The 22,830-nt window shown below is 41.8% G+C and overlaps 1 protein-coding gene across 2 annotated transcripts in view; it reads right to left on the bottom strand.

The window, feature by feature from the left end:
• The window catches only part of LOC124779010 (nuclear factor NF-kappa-B p110 subunit), a 99,167-nt gene that overhangs the window by 16,732 nt on the left and 59,605 nt on the right, over positions 1–22,830 (bottom strand). For both annotated transcript variants that reach the window (XM_047253682.1, XM_047253681.1), the window contains exons 12-15: positions 16,144–16,265; positions 15,246–15,360; positions 12,161–12,371; positions 124–290 (exon numbers count right to left, since the gene is read on the bottom strand). In XM_047253682.1, the coding sequence (XP_047109638.1) occupies positions 124–290; positions 12,161–12,371; positions 15,246–15,360; positions 16,144–16,265 (615 nt within the window). The remainder of the gene's footprint in view (positions 1–123; positions 291–12,160; positions 12,372–15,245; positions 15,361–16,143; positions 16,266–22,830) is intronic.

The raw sequence follows: 22,830 nt of genomic DNA, 5'->3' as shown, positions 1-22,830 counted from the left end.
GATGATGACAATACTGCCAAAATACAGTGGCAATCTATTGATTAGGTATGTTGCTAATCTGAAAATAGTTCAAGAATTCAGCTAGCAAAAACAAAAAACACAACTTCAAGTTCCACAACATACATGTTTAACTAAATATTCTGCAATTTTTTCATCGTCTCCATCTGCAGCAAAGTGCAGCACTGTTCGACCATTTGTATCTTCTTCATTTACATCCGCACCAGCAGTGATGAGTCTCTCTATTGCACCAAGATTTTTGTGGAGGACTCCAACATGAAGTGGTGTCCAACCTACAAAGAAAAGAAACACAAGTGGTTAATTGTCACATTAGTGTTCAACTGCGAAGCACAGAATGAACATATAGTACTATAAGTTACCATTAAATCCCCAATTTTTTAAAGAATCAACTCCCATGTATGTTTTATACGTGCTTCAAACTTCTGATTACTTTACAAAAGATTTAATGTTTGACCTATTTGATGTTAAACAAGTAAGTGAAAGAAAGTTTGGATTAATTAAATTTGAAGTTTTTGTTGGGTCACTAAATTATCATTATCAAACTATAAGCGAATGCTAGTTTTTTCAAGCATCTCAATGTTTATGACACCGTATCTCCTGAACTACTTATCATACAATGATACAATTTTGTAGGTATGTTCAGTGGTCTATGTGGATCCTGTCTGTAAAATATGTTGCAAATAATGCAGTAAGTGATACATTTTTTCCTTTCTTTTTGCAATGAATGTCAGAGAAAAACTGTAAGCATTCACTTCCACAAACATATCTCCAGTCTTGTTTTGCTGCTATCTGTGTTTACACAAAAAACACAGGGTCCAGAAGTATTTCTTTTGGACTTACAATTACTGATGACATACTTGAGCATTAAGTTGATGAGTACTATGACATCCGTTTGTTTATGTGGTTACTCAAAAGGTTGCCTGGCCCAAAATAGAGGAATAGCGATGAGTAAAAGACATTAAACATATGACATAAAAACATACCCGCAGAAGAACCTGGACAGTTTCACAATAAAGTGCACCAGTAATATTAGATGGAAAATATCCTGCAAGAAAGGCCATTTTACATTTGGTGGAGGAGAAGCTGTGTGTTGGTCACCGTATTTACATGATCAATCATTGCGTTAGCTTTGTGATAGCTGTAACCCTATCAAATTTGACAACACATTGCGCTGGAGCACAAATGTGTATAAGGAGGAACATCCATAAAGTTGTATCTGCAGAACTGGGGGGAAAAAAACACAATTTCTCAGTATTAACATGGTGTGATGACCGAAAAATGGGACAAATGAGAAATTAGTTGCATCTTCACAAAGTTTCATCATACAACAGTAGAATTCACGCCATCAAGTAATCTCAAAAGCATTGCCAATTCTCCAATACAGTATCACACATGCTTTCTTATTACTGTGAAAAGAAGGCTGACCACTGGCATCAATACTATTTTTCCACATAATGGGAAGTCCATGGTTTCTATTTCCGAAAACGGAATTTGCCTGAGAGCTTCAATGTTTTGGCAGTATTTTTCATTGTGCCTGTCTGTGACTTGATGCCTCCTCCTTCATGTGATGAGTAGCTATCTACCCTCTCCATATCGTTATACTCCAGATAATTTACATGCTGCTTTGCAATGTACTGTATCTCCAATGGAAATTCCAAGAAATATAAAAAAGAAAGCTCTTACGAAAACTTGATTTGTGTGCAAGTGGGAACCAACTGAAGGGAAAAAGCAAGTCATGAGGAAGAGAGACAAAAATTAAGCTGAACAAGGGAAAGCATACTGATACAAGGTATGAGTACAGACACTGTCCAAACAATCCTGCGTTCTGTACAATTACACATGGTTACTAAGCAAATTTGTTTTGTAACGGATGTTCTTAGTATTCCCAGCGAGGCCTTTTTTTTTGTAGTATAAAGTCTGAATTTAAGCAGTTCATGCTTCGTAGCTAATTTGTTGTTTTCCGAACCTTTTCTTTTCCTTGTCAAAAATGATGATTTGTTCATCATCTGAATAGTGGCTTCTTTGCTTTGGGAATAGATCAGATGTATTATTGAGACTGCTTATAGTAAGAAGGCCTGACCTCACTCATAACTGAATTTATGTTGATTTTCAAAAGCAGAGATTACCCTCTCGAACGTTAAACAGAAAATATATGAGAAGTTAATAAATATGGGAAATTTCTGTCTGTTAATACATTATCAAGTAACCATATGCCCCAATACAAGCTATTAGTTCTTTTCTGTTATCCACTGATACATCCAAGTATTTTCACACTAGGATCAGTTGGAAAATCTTCATGGGCAACCCCGACAGTTCTCCATCATAATGGGGCTGGTGGAATATGATGTTTGAATGAATTACTCGGCAACAGATAGTCCACCAAATGCATCTCATGTCATTTCACTAAAAAGCGAACAGGTCATGATAAGTTTGAATGACGAGCACTTCAACAGTGAACGTACTGGAAACGAGCAGAAACGAAAAACTGAAGATACATGGACAAGCTACAGTAGGGCAATAGCAAAACACATTGAAATTTCGCAAGTGCTGTGCATTTTATTCATCGGACCTGCCCACAAAAATAAAGACCTTTCTCAAGGCGGTACATTGTGGCTGCAGAGATATACTTGGCCTAAAGTGGAATACGTCTACAGCCCAAATGTTTCAGAATATAAGCAGCAACATAATACTGATTACTTTTAACGCAGACAGACTGGCAGTTTGCAGGTAGGAGTTGTGACAGTATACAATTATGGGCAATAGTTACAGTTTGTTTTCCATAGTAATGCATGTTAGTTTTGGCCAGCATTCTAGGTCCTGTACACAGCAGTACAAAGTCGAGCAAACTTTTGTTTCTAGACAGTGTCTAGAGGCAACCAAGCGATTTTGTACATAGGCAATCGAGAGAAATTTCTTGCCTATAGATATGCTTATGCTTCTGCAACAAAATTGCGGCACTTTTGACTCTTATTTGAAATTAGTGACGTGAGACAATTCTAACGACAATGTTGCATGACATTTTTTAGTGTGGATGTATATGTTGGTCTTTATTATTTTTGTATTTCTTATTGTTGAACAACACTTAACACAATGTGGCCAATGCAGAAAGTGTCGCTGCAGATTGGAGATTTTTCATGTAGTATCATGTTTGTGGGAAGACAGTAATTCTGAATATTAATATCATAACAAGAAGTCCTCAAGTACATCGCCCTTGTATAGACCCTCTACATACTCTTTCCACCTTTCTGCTTTCACTTCTTTGCTTAGAACTGGGTTTCCATCTGAGCTCTTGATATTCATACAAGTGGCTCTCTTTTCTCCAAAGGTCTCTCTAATTTTCCTGTAGGCAGTATCTATCTTACCCCTAGTGAGATAAACCTCAACATCCTTACATTTTTCCTCTAGCCATCCCTGCTTAGCCATTTTGCACTTCCTGTTGATCTCATTTTTGAGACGTTTGTATTCCTTTTTGCCTGCTTCATTTACTGCCTTTTTATATTTTCCCCTTTCATCAATTAAATTCAATATTTCTCCTGTTACCCAAGGATTTCTACTAGCCCTCACATTTTTACCTACTTGATCCTCTGCTGCCTTCACTACTTCATCTCTCACAGCTACCCATTCTTCTTCTACTGTATTTCTTTCCCCCATTCCTGTTAATTGTTCCCTTATGCTCTCCCTGAAACTCTGTACAACCTCTGGTTTAGTCAGTTTATCCAGGTCCCATCTCCTTAAATTCCCACCTTTTTGCAGTTTCTTCAGTTTTAATCTACAGTTCATAATCAATAGATTGTGGTCAGAGACCACATCTGCCCCTGGAAATGTCTTACAATTTAAAACCTGGTTCCTAAATCTCTGTCTTACCATTATATAATCTATCTGATACCTTCAAAGAAGGGAAAACAGAAAGGTGGAAAGAGTATATAGAGGGTCTATACAAGGGGGATGTACTTGAGGACAGTATTATGGAAATGGAAGATGAAATGGTAGATACGATACTGCGTGAAGAGTTTGACAGAGCACTCAAAGACCTGAGTCGAAACAAGGCCCTGGGAGTAGACAACATTCCATTGGAACTACTGACGGCCTTGGGAGAACCAGTCCTGACAAAACTCTACCATCTGGTGAGCAAGATGTATGAGACAGGCGAAATACCCTCAGACTTCAAGAAGAATATAATAATTCTAATCCCAAAGAAAGCAGGTGTTGACAGATGTGAAAATTACCGAACTATCAGTTTAATAAGTCATAGCTGCAAAATACTAATGCGAATTCTTTACAGACGAATGGAAAAACTGGTAGAAACCGACCTCGACGTAGATCAGTTTGGATTCCGCAGACATGTTGGAACACGTGAGGCAATACTGACCCTACGACTTATCTTAGAAAATAGATTAAGGAAAGGCAAGCCTACATTTCTAGCATTTGTAGACTTAGAGAAAGCTTTTGACAATGTTGACTGTAATACTCTCTTTCAAATTCTAAAGTTGGCAGGGGTAAAATACAGGGAGCAAAAGGCTATTTACAATTTGTACAGAAACCAGATGGCAGTTATAAGAGTCGAGGGGCATGAAAGGGAAGCAGCGGTTGGGAAGGGAGTTGTAGCCTGCCCCCGATGTTATTCAATCTGTATATTGAGCAAGCGGTAAAGGAAACAAAAGAAAAATTCGGAGTAGGTATTAAAATCCATGGAGAAGAAATAAAAACGTTGAGATTCACCGATGACATTGTAATTCTGTCAGAGACAACAAAGGCCTTGGAAAAGCAGTTGAACGGAACGGACAGTGCCTTGAAAGGAGGATATAAGATGAACATCAACAAAAGCAAAACGAGGATAATGGAATGTAGTCGAATTAAGTCGGGTGATGCTGAGGGAATTAGATTAGGAAATGAGACAATTAAAGCAGTAAAGGAGTTTTGCTATTTGGGGAGCAAAATAACTGATGATGGTAGAAGTAGAGAGGATATAAAATGTAGACTGGCAATGGCAAGGAAAGTGTTTATGAAGAAGAGAAATTTGTTAACATCGAGTATAGATTTAATAGTCAGGAAGTTGTTTCTGAAAGTATTTGTATGGAATGTAGCCATGTATGGAAGTGAAACATGGGACGATAAATACACTCCTGGAAATGGAAAAAAGAACACATTGACACCGGTGTGTCAGACCCACCATACTTGCTCCGGACACTGCGAGAGGGCTGTACAAGCAATGATCACACGCACGGCACAGCGGACACACCAGGAACCGCGGTGTTGGCCGTCGAATGGTGCTAGCTGCGCAGCATTTGTGCACCGCCGCCGTCAGTGTCAGCCAGTTTGCCGTGGCATACGGAGCTCCATCGCAGTCTTTAACACTGGTAGCATGCCGCGACAGCGTGGACGTGAACCGTATGTGCAGTTGACGGACTTTGAGCGAGGGCGTATAGTGGGCATGCGGGAGGCCGGGTGGACGTACCGCCGAATTGCTCAACACGTGGGGTGTGAGGTCTCCACAGTACATCGATGTTGTCGCCAGTGGTCGGCGGAAGGTGCACGTGCCCGTCGACCTGGGACCGGACCACAGCGACGCACGGATGCACGCCAAGACCGTAGGATCCTACGCAGTGCCGTAGGGGACAACACCGCCACTTCCCAGCAAATTAGGGACACTGTTGCTCCTGGGGTATCGGCGAGGACCATTCGCAACCGTCTCCATGAAGCTGGGCTACGGTCCCGCACACCGTTAGGCCGTCTTCCGCTCACGCCCAACATCGTGCAGCCCGCCACCAGTGGTGTCGCGACAGGCGTGAATGGAGGGACGAATGGAGACGTGTAGTCTTCAGCGATGAGAGTCGCTTCTGCCTTGGTGCCAATGATGGTCGTATGCGTGTTTGGCGCCGTGCAGGTGAGCACCACAATCAGGACTGCATACGACCGAGGCACACAGGGCCAACACCCGGAATCATGGTGTGGGGAGCGATCTCCTACACTGGCCGTACACCACTGGTGATCGTCGAGGGGACACTGAATAGTGCACGGTACATCCAAACCGTCATCGAACCCATCGTTCTACCATTCCTAGACCGGAAAGGGAACTTGCTGTTCCAACAGGACAATGCACGTCCGCATGTATCCCGTGCCACCCAACGTGCTCTAGAAGGCGTAAGTCAACTACCCTGGCCAGCAAGATCTCCGGATCTGTCCCCCATTGATCATGTTTGGGACTGGATGAAGCGGCGTCTCACGCGGTCTGCACGTCCAGCACGAACGCTGGTCCAACTGTGGCGCCAGGTGGAAATGGCATGGCAAGCCGTTCCACAGGACTACATCCAGCATCTCTACGATCGTCTCCATGGGAGAATAGCAGCCTGCATTGCTGCGAAAGGTGGATATACACTGTACTAGTGCCGACATTGTGCATGCTCTGTTGCCTGTGTCTATGTGCCTGTGGTTCTGTCAGTGTGATCATGTGATGTATCTGACCCCAGGAATGTGTCAATAAAGTTTCCCCTTCCTGGGACAATGAATTCACGGTGTTCTTATTTCAATTTCCAGGAGTGTAGTTTGGACAAGAAGAGAATAGAAGCTTTCGAAATGTGGTGCTACAGAAGAATGCTGAAGATTAGATGGGTAGACCACATAACTAATGAGGAGGTATTGAATAGAATTGGGGAGAACAGGAGTTTGTGGCACAACTTGACAGGAAGAAGGGACCAGTTGGTAGGACATGTTCTGAGGCATCAAGGGATCACAAATTTAGCATTGGAGGGCAGCGTGGAGGGTAAAAATGTTTGTGGCACAACTTGACAGGAAGAAGGGACCAGTTGGTAGGACATGTTCGGAGGCATCAAGGGATCACAAATTTAGCATTGGAGGGCAGCGTGGAGGGTAAAAATCGTAGAGGGAGACCAAGAGATGAATACACTAAGCAGATTCAGAAGGATGTAGGTTGCAGTAAGTACTGGGAGATGAAGACGCTTGCACAAGATAGAGTAGCATGGAGAGCTGCATCAAACCAGTCTCAGGACTGAAGACAACAACAACAACATGTCGCGTACCGAAGAGCTCTTTCGATTTCTTTCACTATCCATTGTCATCACTGCACAAGCTGCGGTCGTAACAATGTCAGCCATATTTATCAAACAATGGAAAATACAGGACGGAATGTAACACTACTATGAAAAGGATAGTTGCTACTCACCATATAGTGAAGATGCCAAGTCGCAGATAGCCACAACAAAAAGACTGTCACAAAATAAGCTTTCAGTCAACAAGGCCTTTGTCAAAAGGCTGTGAGAGACTATGGTCATGTGTGTGTGTGAGATGCACTTCTCCCTCCCTCTGTGTGTGTGTGTGTGTGTGTGTGTGTGTGTGTGTGTGTGTGTGTGTGTGTGTGTGCGCGCGGGGGGGGGGGGGGGGGGGGGGTTAATTATGACAAAGGCCTTGTTGGCCAAAAGCTTATTTTGTCACAGTCTTTTTGTCGTACCTTTCTGTGACTAACACTTCCACTATATGATGAACAGTAACTATCCTTTTCATAATATCAGCCACATTTATCAAATGCTGAGGAACAAGTCATTCAAATATGTACACATGACAAAGTCTACACTCTCTTCTCTTTCGCAACTTTTGGCACTCGACATTCTTGTGAGGGTTTAACTGCTTGGTCAGTGAGTGTAGGAACTGAAGAAGAGCAGGCAGCCTGGGATCCTCAGTCTGTGGTCCCTTCAGCCACTGGCTAGTGTTGGGCATCTGATCTCTAGATTTCCGGGGACAGGGTTTCCGAGATGGTGACCTGTCTGCAAGTGAGGTGGTTGGTTCCCGAAGATAATGCTGTAGGAACAACGAGGCGGGGAGGAGGGGGCTATCACTCCCCACGGTCAAGTTTAATTGCACTGACTACTGGAAGTAGACATCCAGGCCATAAACACATCATATACTGCTGACGACCTTGCCAAAGTAAACGCAATGTACCCACTGGGACTCGGTACAAATCGTCTTTTTTTTCTGAGTTTCAAAGAGTTCCTGATTTTGCATTCCCTGAGTAGGTTGACACACTTCTGGGATCAAAGAGGGTGGTCTCTCACACAATTGACTCCAGACCAGTGGTAGCACAAGTGTTGAATTTTCATGAAGTGGCCAGCAACAGTCGCCACCTATGGGGTCATGTATACACTGGGAAGACATATCCCAAAGCAGTGGCATTTAAACCACCACACTGGATGTAAAAAAAAAAGGCTTCACATTGTAGTGTTCAACACAATTTTGACCTTTCCTGGAAGTAAATCTGCCTAAAAATCGAGGCCAGTGTTTACCTTGTTGTCTGACACGCCTCTCAACGTACACAATGTATGAAGATCATCCCTCACCTCTTCACATGTTCACACAAATCTTCGTTCATTTACAGCATAAGTGAAAATTTAATTGCTATAACTTGCTGAGGTACTTCTGGAATGTGAAGGTACACCATCAAGGCGTTTAAAAGAGAGTAATGCCTGGGACTAGAAAGAATTTGCCACCGTGATTAAGACGGAATCGTTTTTGCAATATGCTAAGGGAAGAGAAATTGTTGAATACATAAAAAAATTGGTTTTAAGACACAAACGAACTAATGACATCAACTAATAGTGGGCAACTGATTAAATAAATGGGGAAAGCTGAGTTTATGCTGGACCAGGATTCGAACCCAGTCTCCTGCTTAGTAGGCAGATGCTTTGACCACTGATCCATCAGGATAATGGGCACGAGGGCCTACACTTGTAATGTCTGGATATGTTGGGAATTTGGGTCCTTTGGGAGGCGTGTTAGGGTAGTCCACGCAATTGTGATGAGCACTTTGTCCAGATGGCACAGTGGACAGTGCATCTGCCTAGTAAGCAGAAGGCTCATGTTCAAATCCCGGTCTGTCACAAATTTTCAGCTTTTCCCATTGATTTAATCAATGTCTATTGGAAGCTAACATCAATTCCTGTGTGTCTTGATTCACAGTTGCTGCAGGATCAAAATGTTACCTGTTCTTTCAGACATGTTCGAATACATATTTGACGGGGGGGGGATCAATTATAAATGGGATTTTTGTTCCTGAACATCAACAGTTGGTTGAACTGGCCCCACACTTCTGCTCTGCTTAGACGGGACCATTAGAAGTGAGGACAGCATGCTGCTAGATATTTCCCGCCGTTTTGTAACATCACGATGCCTGAGCAATAGGTGCACCCCTACATTGCGAAAACCATAATCATCAAATTTCTTGGTCGTGGAGGAATTACTGCAGCGGAAATTTGCCAAAGATTGACTACACAGTTCGGTGATTAATCATTATCAAGGACGCGTATGTTTGCCTGGCATACGAAGTTCAAGGAAGGACAAGAACATGTGGAAAATCAGAAACATGATTGCCTTCCTTGGACATGCATTACAGACAAAAACATTCATGCGGTTAAAGAGATTATTGACGATGATCGACTGGCAATAGTATCAGATATTGTACAATAAGTTTGAATCAGTTATGGGAGCTGTCAAGCAATCATTACAGACGACCTACAGTTAAGAAAAATGTGTTCCAGATGGGTCCCTAAACTTTTGACTGAAAATCTGAAGTTGAGACATTTGGAGGCCTGAAAGGGGCTTACAGCAAGGTTTGCAGAAGAAGGTAATGCATTTTTGAGTCAGATTGTCACCTGGGACGAAACATGGGTTCACAAACACACTCCAGAATCGAAACAAGCCAGCAAGGAGTGGCAGAGGAAAGACCACTGAGGCATTTTGCTTATTGATTTTTTGAATGAGCGATGCACAATCAATTCTGCTTACAACTGCAAACTGTTGAACAAGGCCAGAGTTACATATCACCACAAAAGACGACCAATCGATCCTCCACGACAATGCATGAGCCCCATACTTCAGTTAGTTTCCAGGCTACAGGAAAAGCACTGGACTACACTTTATCATCCTCCTGACAGTCCGGGCTTATCGTCCTGCCCTGCGATTTCCATTTATTCGGACTGCTTAACGAAGCTGCAGGAGGGCGACGATTAGAATATGATGATAGTGTGGAAGACTTCGTGCGCAACTGGCTGCGGATACAACCCAGTTCTTTTTATGATGAGGGCATCAAAAAGCTGCCTATACACTGGGACAAATGCTATTCCAAAGCAGGAGTCTATGTGGAAGAACAAATTATAATTGCCTAAGTTTTTCAGTAAATGAATTTAAATAAAAAATAAATTCCTGCTTATATTTGATCCGCCTTTGTATACCATCAGTTTCACTTCAAGAAAGGACTTCCACCTTTTCGGATGCGAACAAGGAACTCTCAGTAACCGTCGAGAAGTTTGTTGGTTTCTTTTCCTTCGATGGCATAGCAAAAGAGGGAAAGTTTCTGCAGTCACAAAGATTCACACTGAACTGTGGCCTGTCTGACTGAAGACTGATGGGTCCTCCATGCCACTAGATGATAACTCTGGACATTCCATAATGCCACCTACTCAGAACGAGGGCTCTCACCATGGGTGTAACCCAGCTGGAACAAAGGCTACCTGGTGAGATGGCCAGTGCCTGGAGACTCCAGATGGCCACCTACTCCACAGCATGCATTACAGCTTGAGAACCAATAGTGAGACCCTGTGTGGTCAGGGAGTTACCACCATACGGGTACCAGACGATGCCTCTCACAGGCTGGCTACTTTGCTGGGTAGAGGGCGAGCTTGCCTACACAATCTAAAACTTTATTAATAGGGTAGAGGCTGAGTGGGGGGTAGTAAACCAATATACGTAGTGCAAAATAAAGGAACAAAGTAGGAGTATATAGAATCGACATTCTATGAGTGAGCTTGGTTGTCAGCAGGCAGTCTGTTCTAGAAAGAGTAAGTTGCAGACAAGATATAGTTGGAATGTAAAACTGCAGCAGGAAAAGAGAAATTTGAGCTCCAGGGAGAGGGGGTCAGAGCCACCTAGGTTTGATGCTTTGTAGAATACTATTATTTTACACCAACAGATGGTGCTGGCTGTATGAACTTTATACTAGTCTATGTTACTTGACAAATCATAGTGAACACATTCCATTACGTTGTTATCTGCTGCTGCCAAATGGTTGTGTTGTGGTGCAATATTTCTAAGCAGACAAATTTCATAAATTTAACACACCTTTACTTGGTAAGTTAATGCCATTCATTTTTTTTTTCACTTAATGAAAGAAAACAATGTTATCCCTAAATTACATTTAAGGAGATAAAAAAGGACCATATTCTAAAAGCTTAATTTATTTCAATTTAATACATTTACACATTCCTCACTTAAATTAACTTTAAACTTTTTCTGTAAACTGCTCTGTGGTTATATGTGTTTTTCGTAATTTGTATAGGTGCCGTACAAAATGGGAGCTGAATGTGAAATGTTCACTGGCAGGTTCAATGCCTCCATGGTGTGAAATGTCTCAACACCAAAATTGCTCAAATTGACTGGCCTGGAAACAGTTTAACCTAAACGCTTTACAGCACTTGTGGATAGGGCTATAACATGCAGTTTTCGAAGAGCCTCATCCATGCGACACACACCAGCTTATTGCACACGTTCAGGATGATGATGACGATTGGTTTGGTTTGTGGGGTGCTCAACTGTGCGGTTATCAGTGCCCGTACAAATTCCCAACCTTTGTTCAGTCCAATATCGCCACTTACATGAATGGTGATGAAATGATGAGGACAACACAAACACACAGCCATCTCGAGGCCACATGTTCAGGAGGCATCAAACTCAAGCCACCCCTGAAGAGAGAGCAATGCTTGCACAGACTTTTTGCGCATGGTTGAAGAAAGTTTTCCCAATCGTGGACACCATGTAAAATACTTAAAAGAGAACAGATAACTGTCCAAGCATTCTATCAAATGTAGGTTTTTTTTCCAGCAGGGGAGGGGGAGCTAATAAAAATATTCTAACACTTCTAACCCTGTGTTTTCTTTCTTGTCGTGTGAGAAGGGAATCCAAGAAGTCAAAGTATTTCTGATACACGCCGTAAATAAATTTTCTCTTGCATTGGAAAGCACAGTGGAGTTATATGTAAACTTATTCTGCTGCGTTTTGACGACAAAATATTGTAGCTCTCAATACTAAACACTCCCTTATGTCTTACTGAATGAAGATAACAACAGAACCAATAACATACCTGTTGAGTTTTTCTTGTTTACATCAGGTTTCATTTCCGATTTATAATTTGACGGTGTCAGCAGCTCCTCAACACACAAATTGGCATGATGTTTCACCGCAACATGAAGTGGTGTATCGCCATTTTCATCTTGCCTGTCAGGATCCGCACCTGCGTTTAGCAGCCATTTCACTGATACAGGATTCCCAGCTGCAGCCGTGTGCAGAGGTGTCTAGAGAAGAGACAACATTGGCATTACTCTGTTGAAGCACTATAAGAAAAAAGGCATATTTACATATGGAAACAAATAACTTCTTCTCATGGGTATCACATAGCTTCACAATACTTTTATCAATGAGCAGTGTTTGTCCTAAATTTTTCGCATTTTAGTATTGTGACACCAGTCTTCGAAGTTCTCATCAAATAACACAAAAACTTAAGAAATTGCAGATACCTTTTCATATCTAAAGTCTAGTACCGAACGCCGCGCAATTTCAATTGGTGCCAGACGATATGGACGTCAAAGACCCCTAGAGGTCTCTACACCATCACGCCGTAAGCCGTGGCGGCAGGCGCTTCCTGGCATGCATTTAGTGTGAGAGTCCACAGTGGGACACATGGTCCCAGTGGCCAATTGCGGCGTCCGCGATCATGGATTTAAGTGCCTGCCTTTTGCTCAGCCAGTCAGTCTAACCTTGCGTACATCTTTGGACATATCGCCTCGCCTTAAGACAATAAACTTACTTTCGTGTTCTGTTTACGAGTGGACATGGTTGTCTGGTTAGGTTTTCTTGTGACTCAGTTGTTTCGTTCTTGATGTTGTCCTAAGGTCCTTCATCGGTAGTGTATGTCTTCTCCCGTATGAGTTGTTCGCGGACCACGCCGTGCTTTCCGTCACGTCGACCCCGTGACCGTTCCGGTCGCAGTTACAACATTTTGGCGACGAGGTGGTCATTGTTGGCATGGAGGCGAAGTTGGTCTGTCTGCTGGAGCAACAGCAGCAGCTCATGCAGCGGCAGCAGCTCCAGTTAGATATCTTGCAGTGGCTGCTGTGATTGCAAACGAACAAAGTCGGTGCCCGGGGCGCATTACCAAAACAGCTCCCGAGTCCTCGGGATGTCAGATGCGTTCCCACGTCCGACGTCGTTCCCACCACTTAATGACGCTAAAGAAGACTGGAAGACGTACTTACATTGACTGAAACAACATTTCACAGCTTTTCAAGTCACAGACAACTCCTTGCAGCAGTCGTTGTTTATGTCTTGGGCCTCCCCAGACACGTTCTTTCTTCTCTGCAAGTTGGCACTGTTGTTCGATCCTGTGGCTCTCTCTTTCCAGGAGATATGCCTTTTGCTGACAAACTATTATTCCCAATGCTACAATGTGGTCGCCTCTCGGCTGGAGTTCCACCAGTACCATAAACAGCCTGGTCAATCCTATCTTTCCTGGGTCATGGACTTATACAGGGTCTCAGCCATCAATGGCGATATTGACCGCCTGATCCTTGGGTGCACCATGTGTGTGTGTGTGCGCGCGTCACCAGGCAAGCCGCCTCCCTCAGTCCTTTGCACCCTGGCCTGTGCCTCGCTGGCCCTGGGATCGCATCCGTATTGATTTTGCGGGCCCGTTTTTGGGGTCCATGTGGTTACTTATCGCTGATGCCTACTCAAAACACCCATATGTTGTTCGCACGGCGTCCACCAGCACGGAGGCTACACTCACAACCCAGGCCCAGGTTCTCGCCACTGAGAGACCGCCACTCACTTGGTCTCCAATAATGGCCCCCAACTCACGGCGTCATCCTCTCACAACTTTTGTCAGGCCAACGGTATCAAACATATTCGTAGCCCCCTTTCCGCCTTTCATCCAATGGCGTGGCGGAGAGGCTTGTCCGAACTTTGAAACAAGTTGACAAAGGCGGTCGACACATCTCCAACCACGGTGGGCCTCACCAGCCCTTGCAGCGTTACGCCCCCGGCACGGCCCTGTGGGCCCACGAGTATGGGCACAAGGCAGGTTGGACGCCTGCCACAGTCGTCGTGACCAATGAGCGACATGTGACGTCGGTGCAGACGTCAAAAGGATTGGAGCGCAGTCATCATAATCAGCTCCACCCGCATGCCCCTGCGGAACTCTAGCCTCATCCCCTACCTCCTTTGGGTACAGACATGGTCCTCGAGTCGCCGCCCCTGCCCCCGGTTGCCATCTCCCCGCGGGCCTGCCGTTGGCCCTCCCAGCCTCCAGAGTGATTGGCAGCTCCCTACCCTGCCCTGGACTCTGGGTCGGCCATCAGTGATACAGCGGGCATCCTTTCCTCATCGCCAACAGCGGCCGACGAGCCTGGCTCTTCTTCCCACTGCCACCCACCTCAGCATCGTCTGGGGCGTTCTGCCCCTATGCGCAAGTTTCAGGGGGGGAGGGATCTGGTACAGCGGGCCATGGAATTTGAATCTGCGCCAGACGATATGGACATCGAAGACCCCTAGAGGTCTCTGCACCATTGCGCTATAAGCCGTGGCGGCGCGCGTCTCCTGGCACATATTTAGTGTGAGGGCGCCACAGTGCGACATGTGGTCCCAGTGAGCAATAGCCCCCAATCATGGATTTAAGCGCTTGCCTTTCATTCAGCCAGTCAGTCTAATCATGCATATGTCTCAGTACATATCGCCTCACCTTAGACAGTGTATTTACTTTCATGTTCTGTTCACGAGTGGATATGGTTGTCTAGTTAGGTTTTCTTGTGACTCGGTTGTTTCATTCTTCTTGTTGTTGCCGTCATAAGGTCCTTCGTCGGTCGTGTCCATCTTCTCCTGTTTGTGTTGTTCGTGGGTACCGCCGCATTTTCCGTCACGTCATCCCCACGACCGTTCCGGTCGCAGTTACAAGATAAAGCAAAACGATTTTTTGAATATGTCGGACTTTGAAGGAAATTGCAATGGCGTCTTATATGGATGTATATTATGAATGCTGGTATCTAACTAAATCCTGGCACATCCTAGATCTAGTGCTAGTAAATTGCTGTAGGGACCTGTGTAACACATATCCAATAATAAAAATTAAATAGAATACTTGATAACTGAAGTTTCAATAAATAAAAATAGCTTACCTGCTGGCTATCATTTGGGCAATTTAGCAAATAATGCTGTGGTTCCCTGGCCAATACATCCAACATGTGTCTTAGTAAGACTTCTTGCTTATGGAGTATTGCAGCATGAAGTGCACTGAAAATCCAATATTGAAAGATTATTTTTCCAAAAAATTCCGTAGCACAAATAAAAATAATAGTAGTAATGTCTTCTCAATCATATCATGCACTGTGCATACATTATTTACAAGGAGATGATAAACCAGATATGTAGTAGCTCTCAAAATCTGAATATCTGGGTAACAATCAACATAAAGAAAATATATAAAAAATGATTAGTCCAATCCTAAATGGTTTTTACACGGTTCATGAGACCTAAAGCTCTGACCAACTCTGAAGTTTTCCTCTTTTGTTCTCCGAGTTAAGTGGGGCAGTTAGCACTCTGGACTCCCCAACAGGAGAACAGAGTTCATGTACCCACCCAGCTATTACCATTTCCTCCCTAAATATCTGAAGGCAATGCATGGGATGATTCCTAGTCTTCCAGCTATCCTAGATGGTGTTCATGACATGTGTGACCCAACACTAACATTAGTCAGAAGACAAATTATACTGGATATTTCTTACATAATGTAATGGAAATATTGTCACACAGCACAATAAAACTGTTTCTTAAGATACAGACTATGCAATAAATATAAATGCAGCCATCCCATAAGGGGCATACCTGGCAGTAAAGCAATAGTTTCTCAAATAATTTGTGGCTGGTTGTGGTCTGTTAACTTTCTTTCTATTTGCATTACTTTTCTGCTGATGACTTTACATTTTATTTCAGTTCATCAACACCAATCAAATTAAGAGTCAATGCTTCAATTTACCAGATTTAGAAAACTAAGGAACAAAAAGCTACTGTACTTACGTATTGCCATCATGCGATTTCTGACTGAACATTTTAAGAACTCTTTCTGTAAATACAGGCTTTCTCAATGAAGCATTTCGCTTCATTTCATCCACTATTTGTCGAGCAAGCAGGGGTTCGTCCTGAAAATTTAAATTCATTTGTTAGGTAGTGCTGAACACTTAGTGCATGTAAGAATAATTATTCAGAACAACAAAAAACAGAAACAAAAGAAATTATATTTTCTGAAGGAGATTTTTGCTTTCCCCTTGTCCTTACAAGAGTATAGTCCCCCCTCAATGTAGGGTAAAAAAAAAAAAAAAAAAAAAAAAAAAAAAAAAAAAACACCTCTTCCTTTACAAAGCTGACATCTTTCCTCCTCAAGGAAGAATGAACAATTCAGAATGCTAAGTAATAGTTTCCTCTACTTTTAAATACATGTAATAGCAGTACTTGAAATTTCAACTCCTGAAGGTAAGCAAGCATTGTCATTATGTAACTTTACAAACTGCAAAGTTATTCTGTCACAAGGAATTTGTGATGGAAACACTACCAGTTTGTTTCTTTATCGGCTCAGAAACAGTCTGGAAAGCTTGTAAGGGTGTTGCATATTAGGATGCCCGAGAAATAATTGTTAAGAAAAAAATTGGATACATTGCACCATTTCTAATTTAATTTGCACTGAAGTTAGCCAATCAGGTCATTGCACACACGAATTCAAGCAGCCTACCAGAGATGATGTTGCCAAACATGTTCCTCGTTTAGTTTCCTCAAACTGAAAAAGATGGTGACACAAAAACTGCACTCAGTTTCAGCTAGCCGAATGAGGAACACACACGGCAACAATGCCTCTGGCAGGCTGGTTGGATTTGCACACATCACCACCTTATGGGCTAATTTCAACCATTGATTATTTCTCCACACAAACTACCCTGCAACAGCATTAAAAGCTTTTCAAACTGTTACTGGCCATCCTGTACTAATGACAGAGGCTATCCAATCCAAGACTACAGTTTATAAATTAATTTCCAGGCATTAGAAACCATAAACGACAGATAATGTCTGGTATATCTAACTTTTGGCTTTGAACAATTTCAAAATGTAAGCACAGTTACCTGTAATTGTTGAATGCAGCATTTTCTTATGTAATAATACTGACAGAAGACTTCGCCAATCCACCACTGTTCATCGTAAACACAAGCCACTATGTCTTTATTTTGAACAACCAGTTGTACAAGTTTTCCACACTGATGAAGTTCACTATCAGGTGAAGTTGGTGTGATCTTACACTGTGAATGGGCTACAAAACAATGAAAAGATTGAGTGCCTTTAACCTTCTGGAAAGTGTTGTACCTTTCCTTCAAGACACTGTCATAGACTTCTTGCATTTCCTCACATTGTACGAAAACATAGGTAATTGCTTTGATATGTTTTTTACAGATTTCAAACATTTCTTGAGGTGTTAAGATTGTCATCGGTCCCCTGCAGACTTGCTTTCGTGACGGCATGCTTTGTTGTATCCCCGACACCATCACAAGCATTCTTCCCATGGCATGAAGCGAAAAAGTGCCATTCTACATCAAACCCAAAATCATCTTTATGAAAGGACATGTTTCTAATTTCTTGTTTCTGTTTTTATACTGACTTGCTACCCTATCCAAAAAGTAAATCAGCTTTTTAAGGAAGGGTAGTGCTGTTTAACGCAGTTTGTTAATTTTAGTTGAAAAATGTGCACTACTGTAGTGTTGTGTTCAAGGCAGTCACTTTTGACACAAAAGCTGTGGCTCATTAGTTTATCTTTATTTTTATAATAGAATACAATTGAATGAACTGTGGCCTGTTTATTTACCCAATGGTGCCCTTGTACTTCATCTTGAACAACAAAGGAAAAATTTTCCGAAAAGTCAGCAAGAACTAAGCATTCATCAGCTGCCAAGGTTTGCTTTTTGTCTTTCAAACATTTACTTTGAGCTTTTGCAATAAAATGATGCATTTTCAGATTTTCAAGGTTAGCCACCAACACTTCAAGAAACTCTTCTCGTGATTTTATGACTGTCACCATTTCAGTTCTGTCTTGTGTCACCCATTGTTTGTATTTTATATTGTCAGGCATCAAATTGTCTTCCTCGGATTCTTCAAACGTCAAGTAAGCCTTGTTTGCCTGGACAATCTTCACGTTTTCCCCTGATCATACAATTGTAACTGTCAACACTGCATACCATAACTTCCAAAAGGTCAACTCAATTGGCCCCCATCTATCATCAACTTTACGTTCTGATGATACAAACAAACAAACACAAACATTATGGGTGCAAGATGCCCCTGCAACGATACACCATCTTGGCCTCAACTCGCAAAACTTCGATCTACCAATTTTAATGCCGGGATTTTTTTTTTTTTTAAATTCAGTGAATAGTTCCTTTAAATTACACAATATCAGACTTTTTTGTCTTTGAATCTTAGAACCATTTTCTCTCACAGAAGCAAGTCTTATTTTGGCAGACATCAAACAGCTGTTATTGTCATCGTCATAATACTTAATAACTTTATTGATTGTGTTTTCACTACCAAATTAGATGCACTTTTCTTTTGTAATCCTGGTAAAATTCCCTGTTCTTTTACTAATTGCCATGATAACTTAAGAAGATGTTCTGACACATTAAATTCATCACTAACTTTTGCTCGATTCCAAGAATTTGGCAGTAAACAGATATCTTAATTTTATTCTCTTTGTTTGAAGTACTGCATTTAGTTTTTAGTTTTTCTATCAAATCATCAAATTCAGTTGGTGAAGTTTTAGAGCTTCCATCTGTTTTAGTGCAAATTGGATTTTGAGATGAATCTTCCAAATTCTTTTTGACTGTAGCTGTCACTTTCTCACTTTTTGTATTCAAGGCACTTGGTCTTGTATCTTGACTTAGTTTTCTAATTTTACTAGCAGGCAATATACCCAGGATTTCATAAGCTGTATCTACTTTTTTAATGGTTGCTGATAAATCACAAAATGCTGTATCTGAGGTTTCACTATCCTCTCTCTTGTGAATTACAAATATCTTAGAATAACATGTTGGACACAATGATTTTCCTGGTAAGAGATTCGCAAAAGGGCTTTTATTTTTAGGATAATGATCAAATGTCATTTCTTGCAGACCTTTTGTTATAGGTTTCTTATGTATCTCAGAAGGATCCATGCAAGACTGACCAAAAAGGTGACAAAATTTTTTTAAGTATTTCATTTCACGGTACTTGCATGTTGATTTGACCTCTGGGCCGATTCTTAAGTAAAGCAACAATTTGTTTCTTCACTGTAATATTCAATTAAAGTAATTTCTTTCAGATACACTCCATACACATTTTTATGACAAGTTTCATTAATAACAACACCAACAGAACCCTGAGACACCAGTTATCAACTGCACACTTCAAGAACTTCTAGCTAAATAAGTGTGAGTAGACAATTGTTGGTGTAAGGAGGAGGACAACAATCAGACTTGTATAGGCTTGCAGATGCAATTGTTAGCCTGCTGAAACAATTGCCACAGCACTGTTTCAACAAATAATTATTAGCTAGTGTAATGTGGTGTGTTGCATTATGCAATTGGTATACTTTATTTGATTAGCCTACCAGGTATCACAGGTATTTTTGATTTGTGTTAGTAATCTTTTTTCCATAACTTCCAATTGAATCTCAACATTGAAATTTATACTGAAGTTTGATATCATAAAGGTCTATCAACTGTGAAATTTTCAGATTCTTATTTGGTCCCCTAACAAAGACCCCCCCCCCCCCCCCCATCACATGGACCTTGCTGTTGGTGGGGAGGCTTGCGTGCCTCAACAATGCAGATAGCCGTACCGTAGGTGCAACCACAACGGAGGGGTATCTGTTGAGAGGCCAGACAAACGTGTGGTTCCTGAAGAGGGGCAGCAGCCTTTTCAGTAGTTGCAGGGGCAACAGTCTGGATGATTGACTGATCTGGCCTTGTAACACTAGCCAAAATGGCCTTGCTGTTCTGGTATTGCGAACGGCTGAAAGCAAGGGGAAACTACAGTCGTAATTTTTCCCGAGGGCATGCAGCTTTACTGTATAATTAAATGATGATGATGTCCTCTTGGGTACAATATTCCGGAGGTAAAATAGTCCCCCATTCGGATCTCCGGGTGGGGACTACTCAGGAGGACGTCGTTATCAGGAGAAAGAATACTGGCGTTCTACGGATCGGAGTGTGGAATGTCAGATCCCTTAATCGGGCAGGTAGGTTAGAAAATTTAAAATGGGAAATGGATAGGTTAAAGTTAAATATAGTGGGAATTAGTGAAGTTCGGTGGCAGAACGAACAAGACTTTTGGTCAGGTGAATACAGGGTTATAAATACCAAATCAAATAGGGGTAATGCAGGAGTAGGTTTAATAATGAATAAAAAAATAGGAGTGCAGGTAAGCTACTACAAACAGCATAGTGAAAGCATTATTGTGGCCAAGATAGACACGAAGCCCACGCTTACCACAGCAGTACAAGTTTATATGCCTACTACCTCTGCAGATGACGAAGAAATTGATGAAATGTATGATGAGATAAAAGAAATTATTCAGATAATGAAGGGAGACGTAAATTTAATAGTCATGGGACACTGGAATTCGAGACTAGGAAAAGGGAGAGAAGGAAAAATAGTAGGTGAATATGGACTGAGGCTAAGAAATGAAAGAGGAAGCTGCCTGGTAGAATTTTGCGCAGAGCATAACTTAATCATAGCCAACACTTGGTTCAATAATCATGAAAGAAGGTTGTATACATGGAAGAACACTGGAGATACTAAAAGGTATCAGACAGATTATGTAATGGTAAGACAGAGATTTAGGAACCAGGTTTTAAATTGTAGACATTTCCAGGGGCGACAAACAACCTATTGGTTATGAACTGTAGATTAAAACTGAAGAAACTGCAAAAAGGTGGGAATTTAAGGAGATGAGACCTGAATAGACTGAAAGAACCAGAGGTTGTACAGAGTTTCAGGGAGAGCATAAAGGCACAATAGACAGGAATGGGGAAAGAAATACAGTAGAAGAAGAATGGGTAGCTTTGAGGGATGAAATAGTGAAGGCAGCAGAGGATCAAATAGGTACAAAGACGAGGGCTAGTAGAAACCCTTGGGTAACAGAAGAAATACTGAATATAATTGATGAAAGGAGAATATGCAAAAATGCAGTAAGTGAAGCAGGCAGAAAGGAATACAAACGTCTCAAAAATGAGATCGACAGGAAGTGCAAAATGGCTAAGCAGGGATGGTTAGAGGACAAATGTAAGAATGTAGAGGCATATATCAATAGTGGTACGATAGACACTGCCTACAGGAAAATTAAAGAGACCTTTGGAAAAAAGAGAACTACTTGCAAGAATATCAAGAGCTTTGATGGAAACCCAGTTCTAAGCAAAGAAGGGAAAACAGAAAGGTGAAAGGAGTATATAGAGATGTTATACAAGGGCGATGTTCTTGAGGACAATATTATGGAAATGGAAGAGGATTTAGATGAAGATGAAATGGGAGATATGATACTGCGTGAAGAATTTGACAGAGCACTCAAAGACCCAAGTCGAAAAAAGGCCCCCGGAGTAGACACCATTCCATTAGAACTACTGACAGCCTTGGGAGAGTCAGTCCTGACAAAACTCTACCACCTGGTGAGCAAGATGTATGAGACAGGTGAAGTACCCTCAGACTTCAAGAAGAATATAATAATTCCAATCCCAAAGAAAGCAGGTGTTGACAGATGTGAAAATTACTGAACTATCAGTTTAGTAAGTCACAGCTGCAAAATACTAACGCGAATTCTTTACGAACGAATGGAAAAACTGATAGAAGCCGACCTCGGGGAAGATCATTTTGGATTCCGTAGAAATGTTGGAACACATGAGGCAATACTGACCCTACGACTTATCTTAGAAGCTAGTTTAAGGAAAGGCAAACCTACGTTTCTAGCATTTGTAGACTTAGAGAAAGCTTTTGACAATGTGGATTGGAATACTCTCTTTCAAATTCTAAAGGTGGCAGGGGTAAAATACAGGGAGCGAAAAGCTATTTACAATTTGTACAGAAACCAGATGACAGTTATATGAGTCGAGGGGTATGAAAGGGAAGCAGCGGTTGGGAAGGGAATGAGACAGGGTTGTAGCCTGTCACCAATGTTATTCAATCTGTATATTGAGCAAGCAGTAATTCTGTCAGAGACAGCAAAGGACTTGAAAGAGCGTTTGAACGGAATGGACAGTGTCTTGAAAGGAGGGTATAAGATGAACATCAACAAAAGCAAAACAAGGATAATGGAATGTAGTCGAATTAAGTTGAGTGATGCTGAGGGAATTAGATTAGGAAATGAGACACTTAAAGTAGTAAAGGAGTTCTGCTATTTGGGGAGCAAAATAACTGATGAAGGTAGAAGTAGAGAGGATATAAAATGTAGACTGGCAATGGCAAGGAAAGCGTTTCTGAAGAAGAGAAATTTGTTAACGTCCGAGTATAGATTTAAATGTCAGGAAGTCGTTTCTGAAAGTATTTGTATGGAGTGTAGCCATGTATGGAAGTTAAACGTGGACGATAAATAGTTTAGACAAGAAGAGAATAGAAGCTTTCGAAATGTGGTGCTACAGAAGAACGGTGAAGATTCGATGGGTAGATCACATAACTAATGAGGAGGTATTGAATAGAATTG

This window comes from Schistocerca piceifrons, chromosome 1 (assembly GCF_021461385.2).
Source record: "Schistocerca piceifrons isolate TAMUIC-IGC-003096 chromosome 1, iqSchPice1.1, whole genome shotgun sequence".
NCBI lineage: Eukaryota > Metazoa > Arthropoda > Insecta > Orthoptera > Acrididae > Schistocerca > Schistocerca piceifrons.
This window is presented reverse-complemented; position numbering and strand designations above follow the sequence as displayed.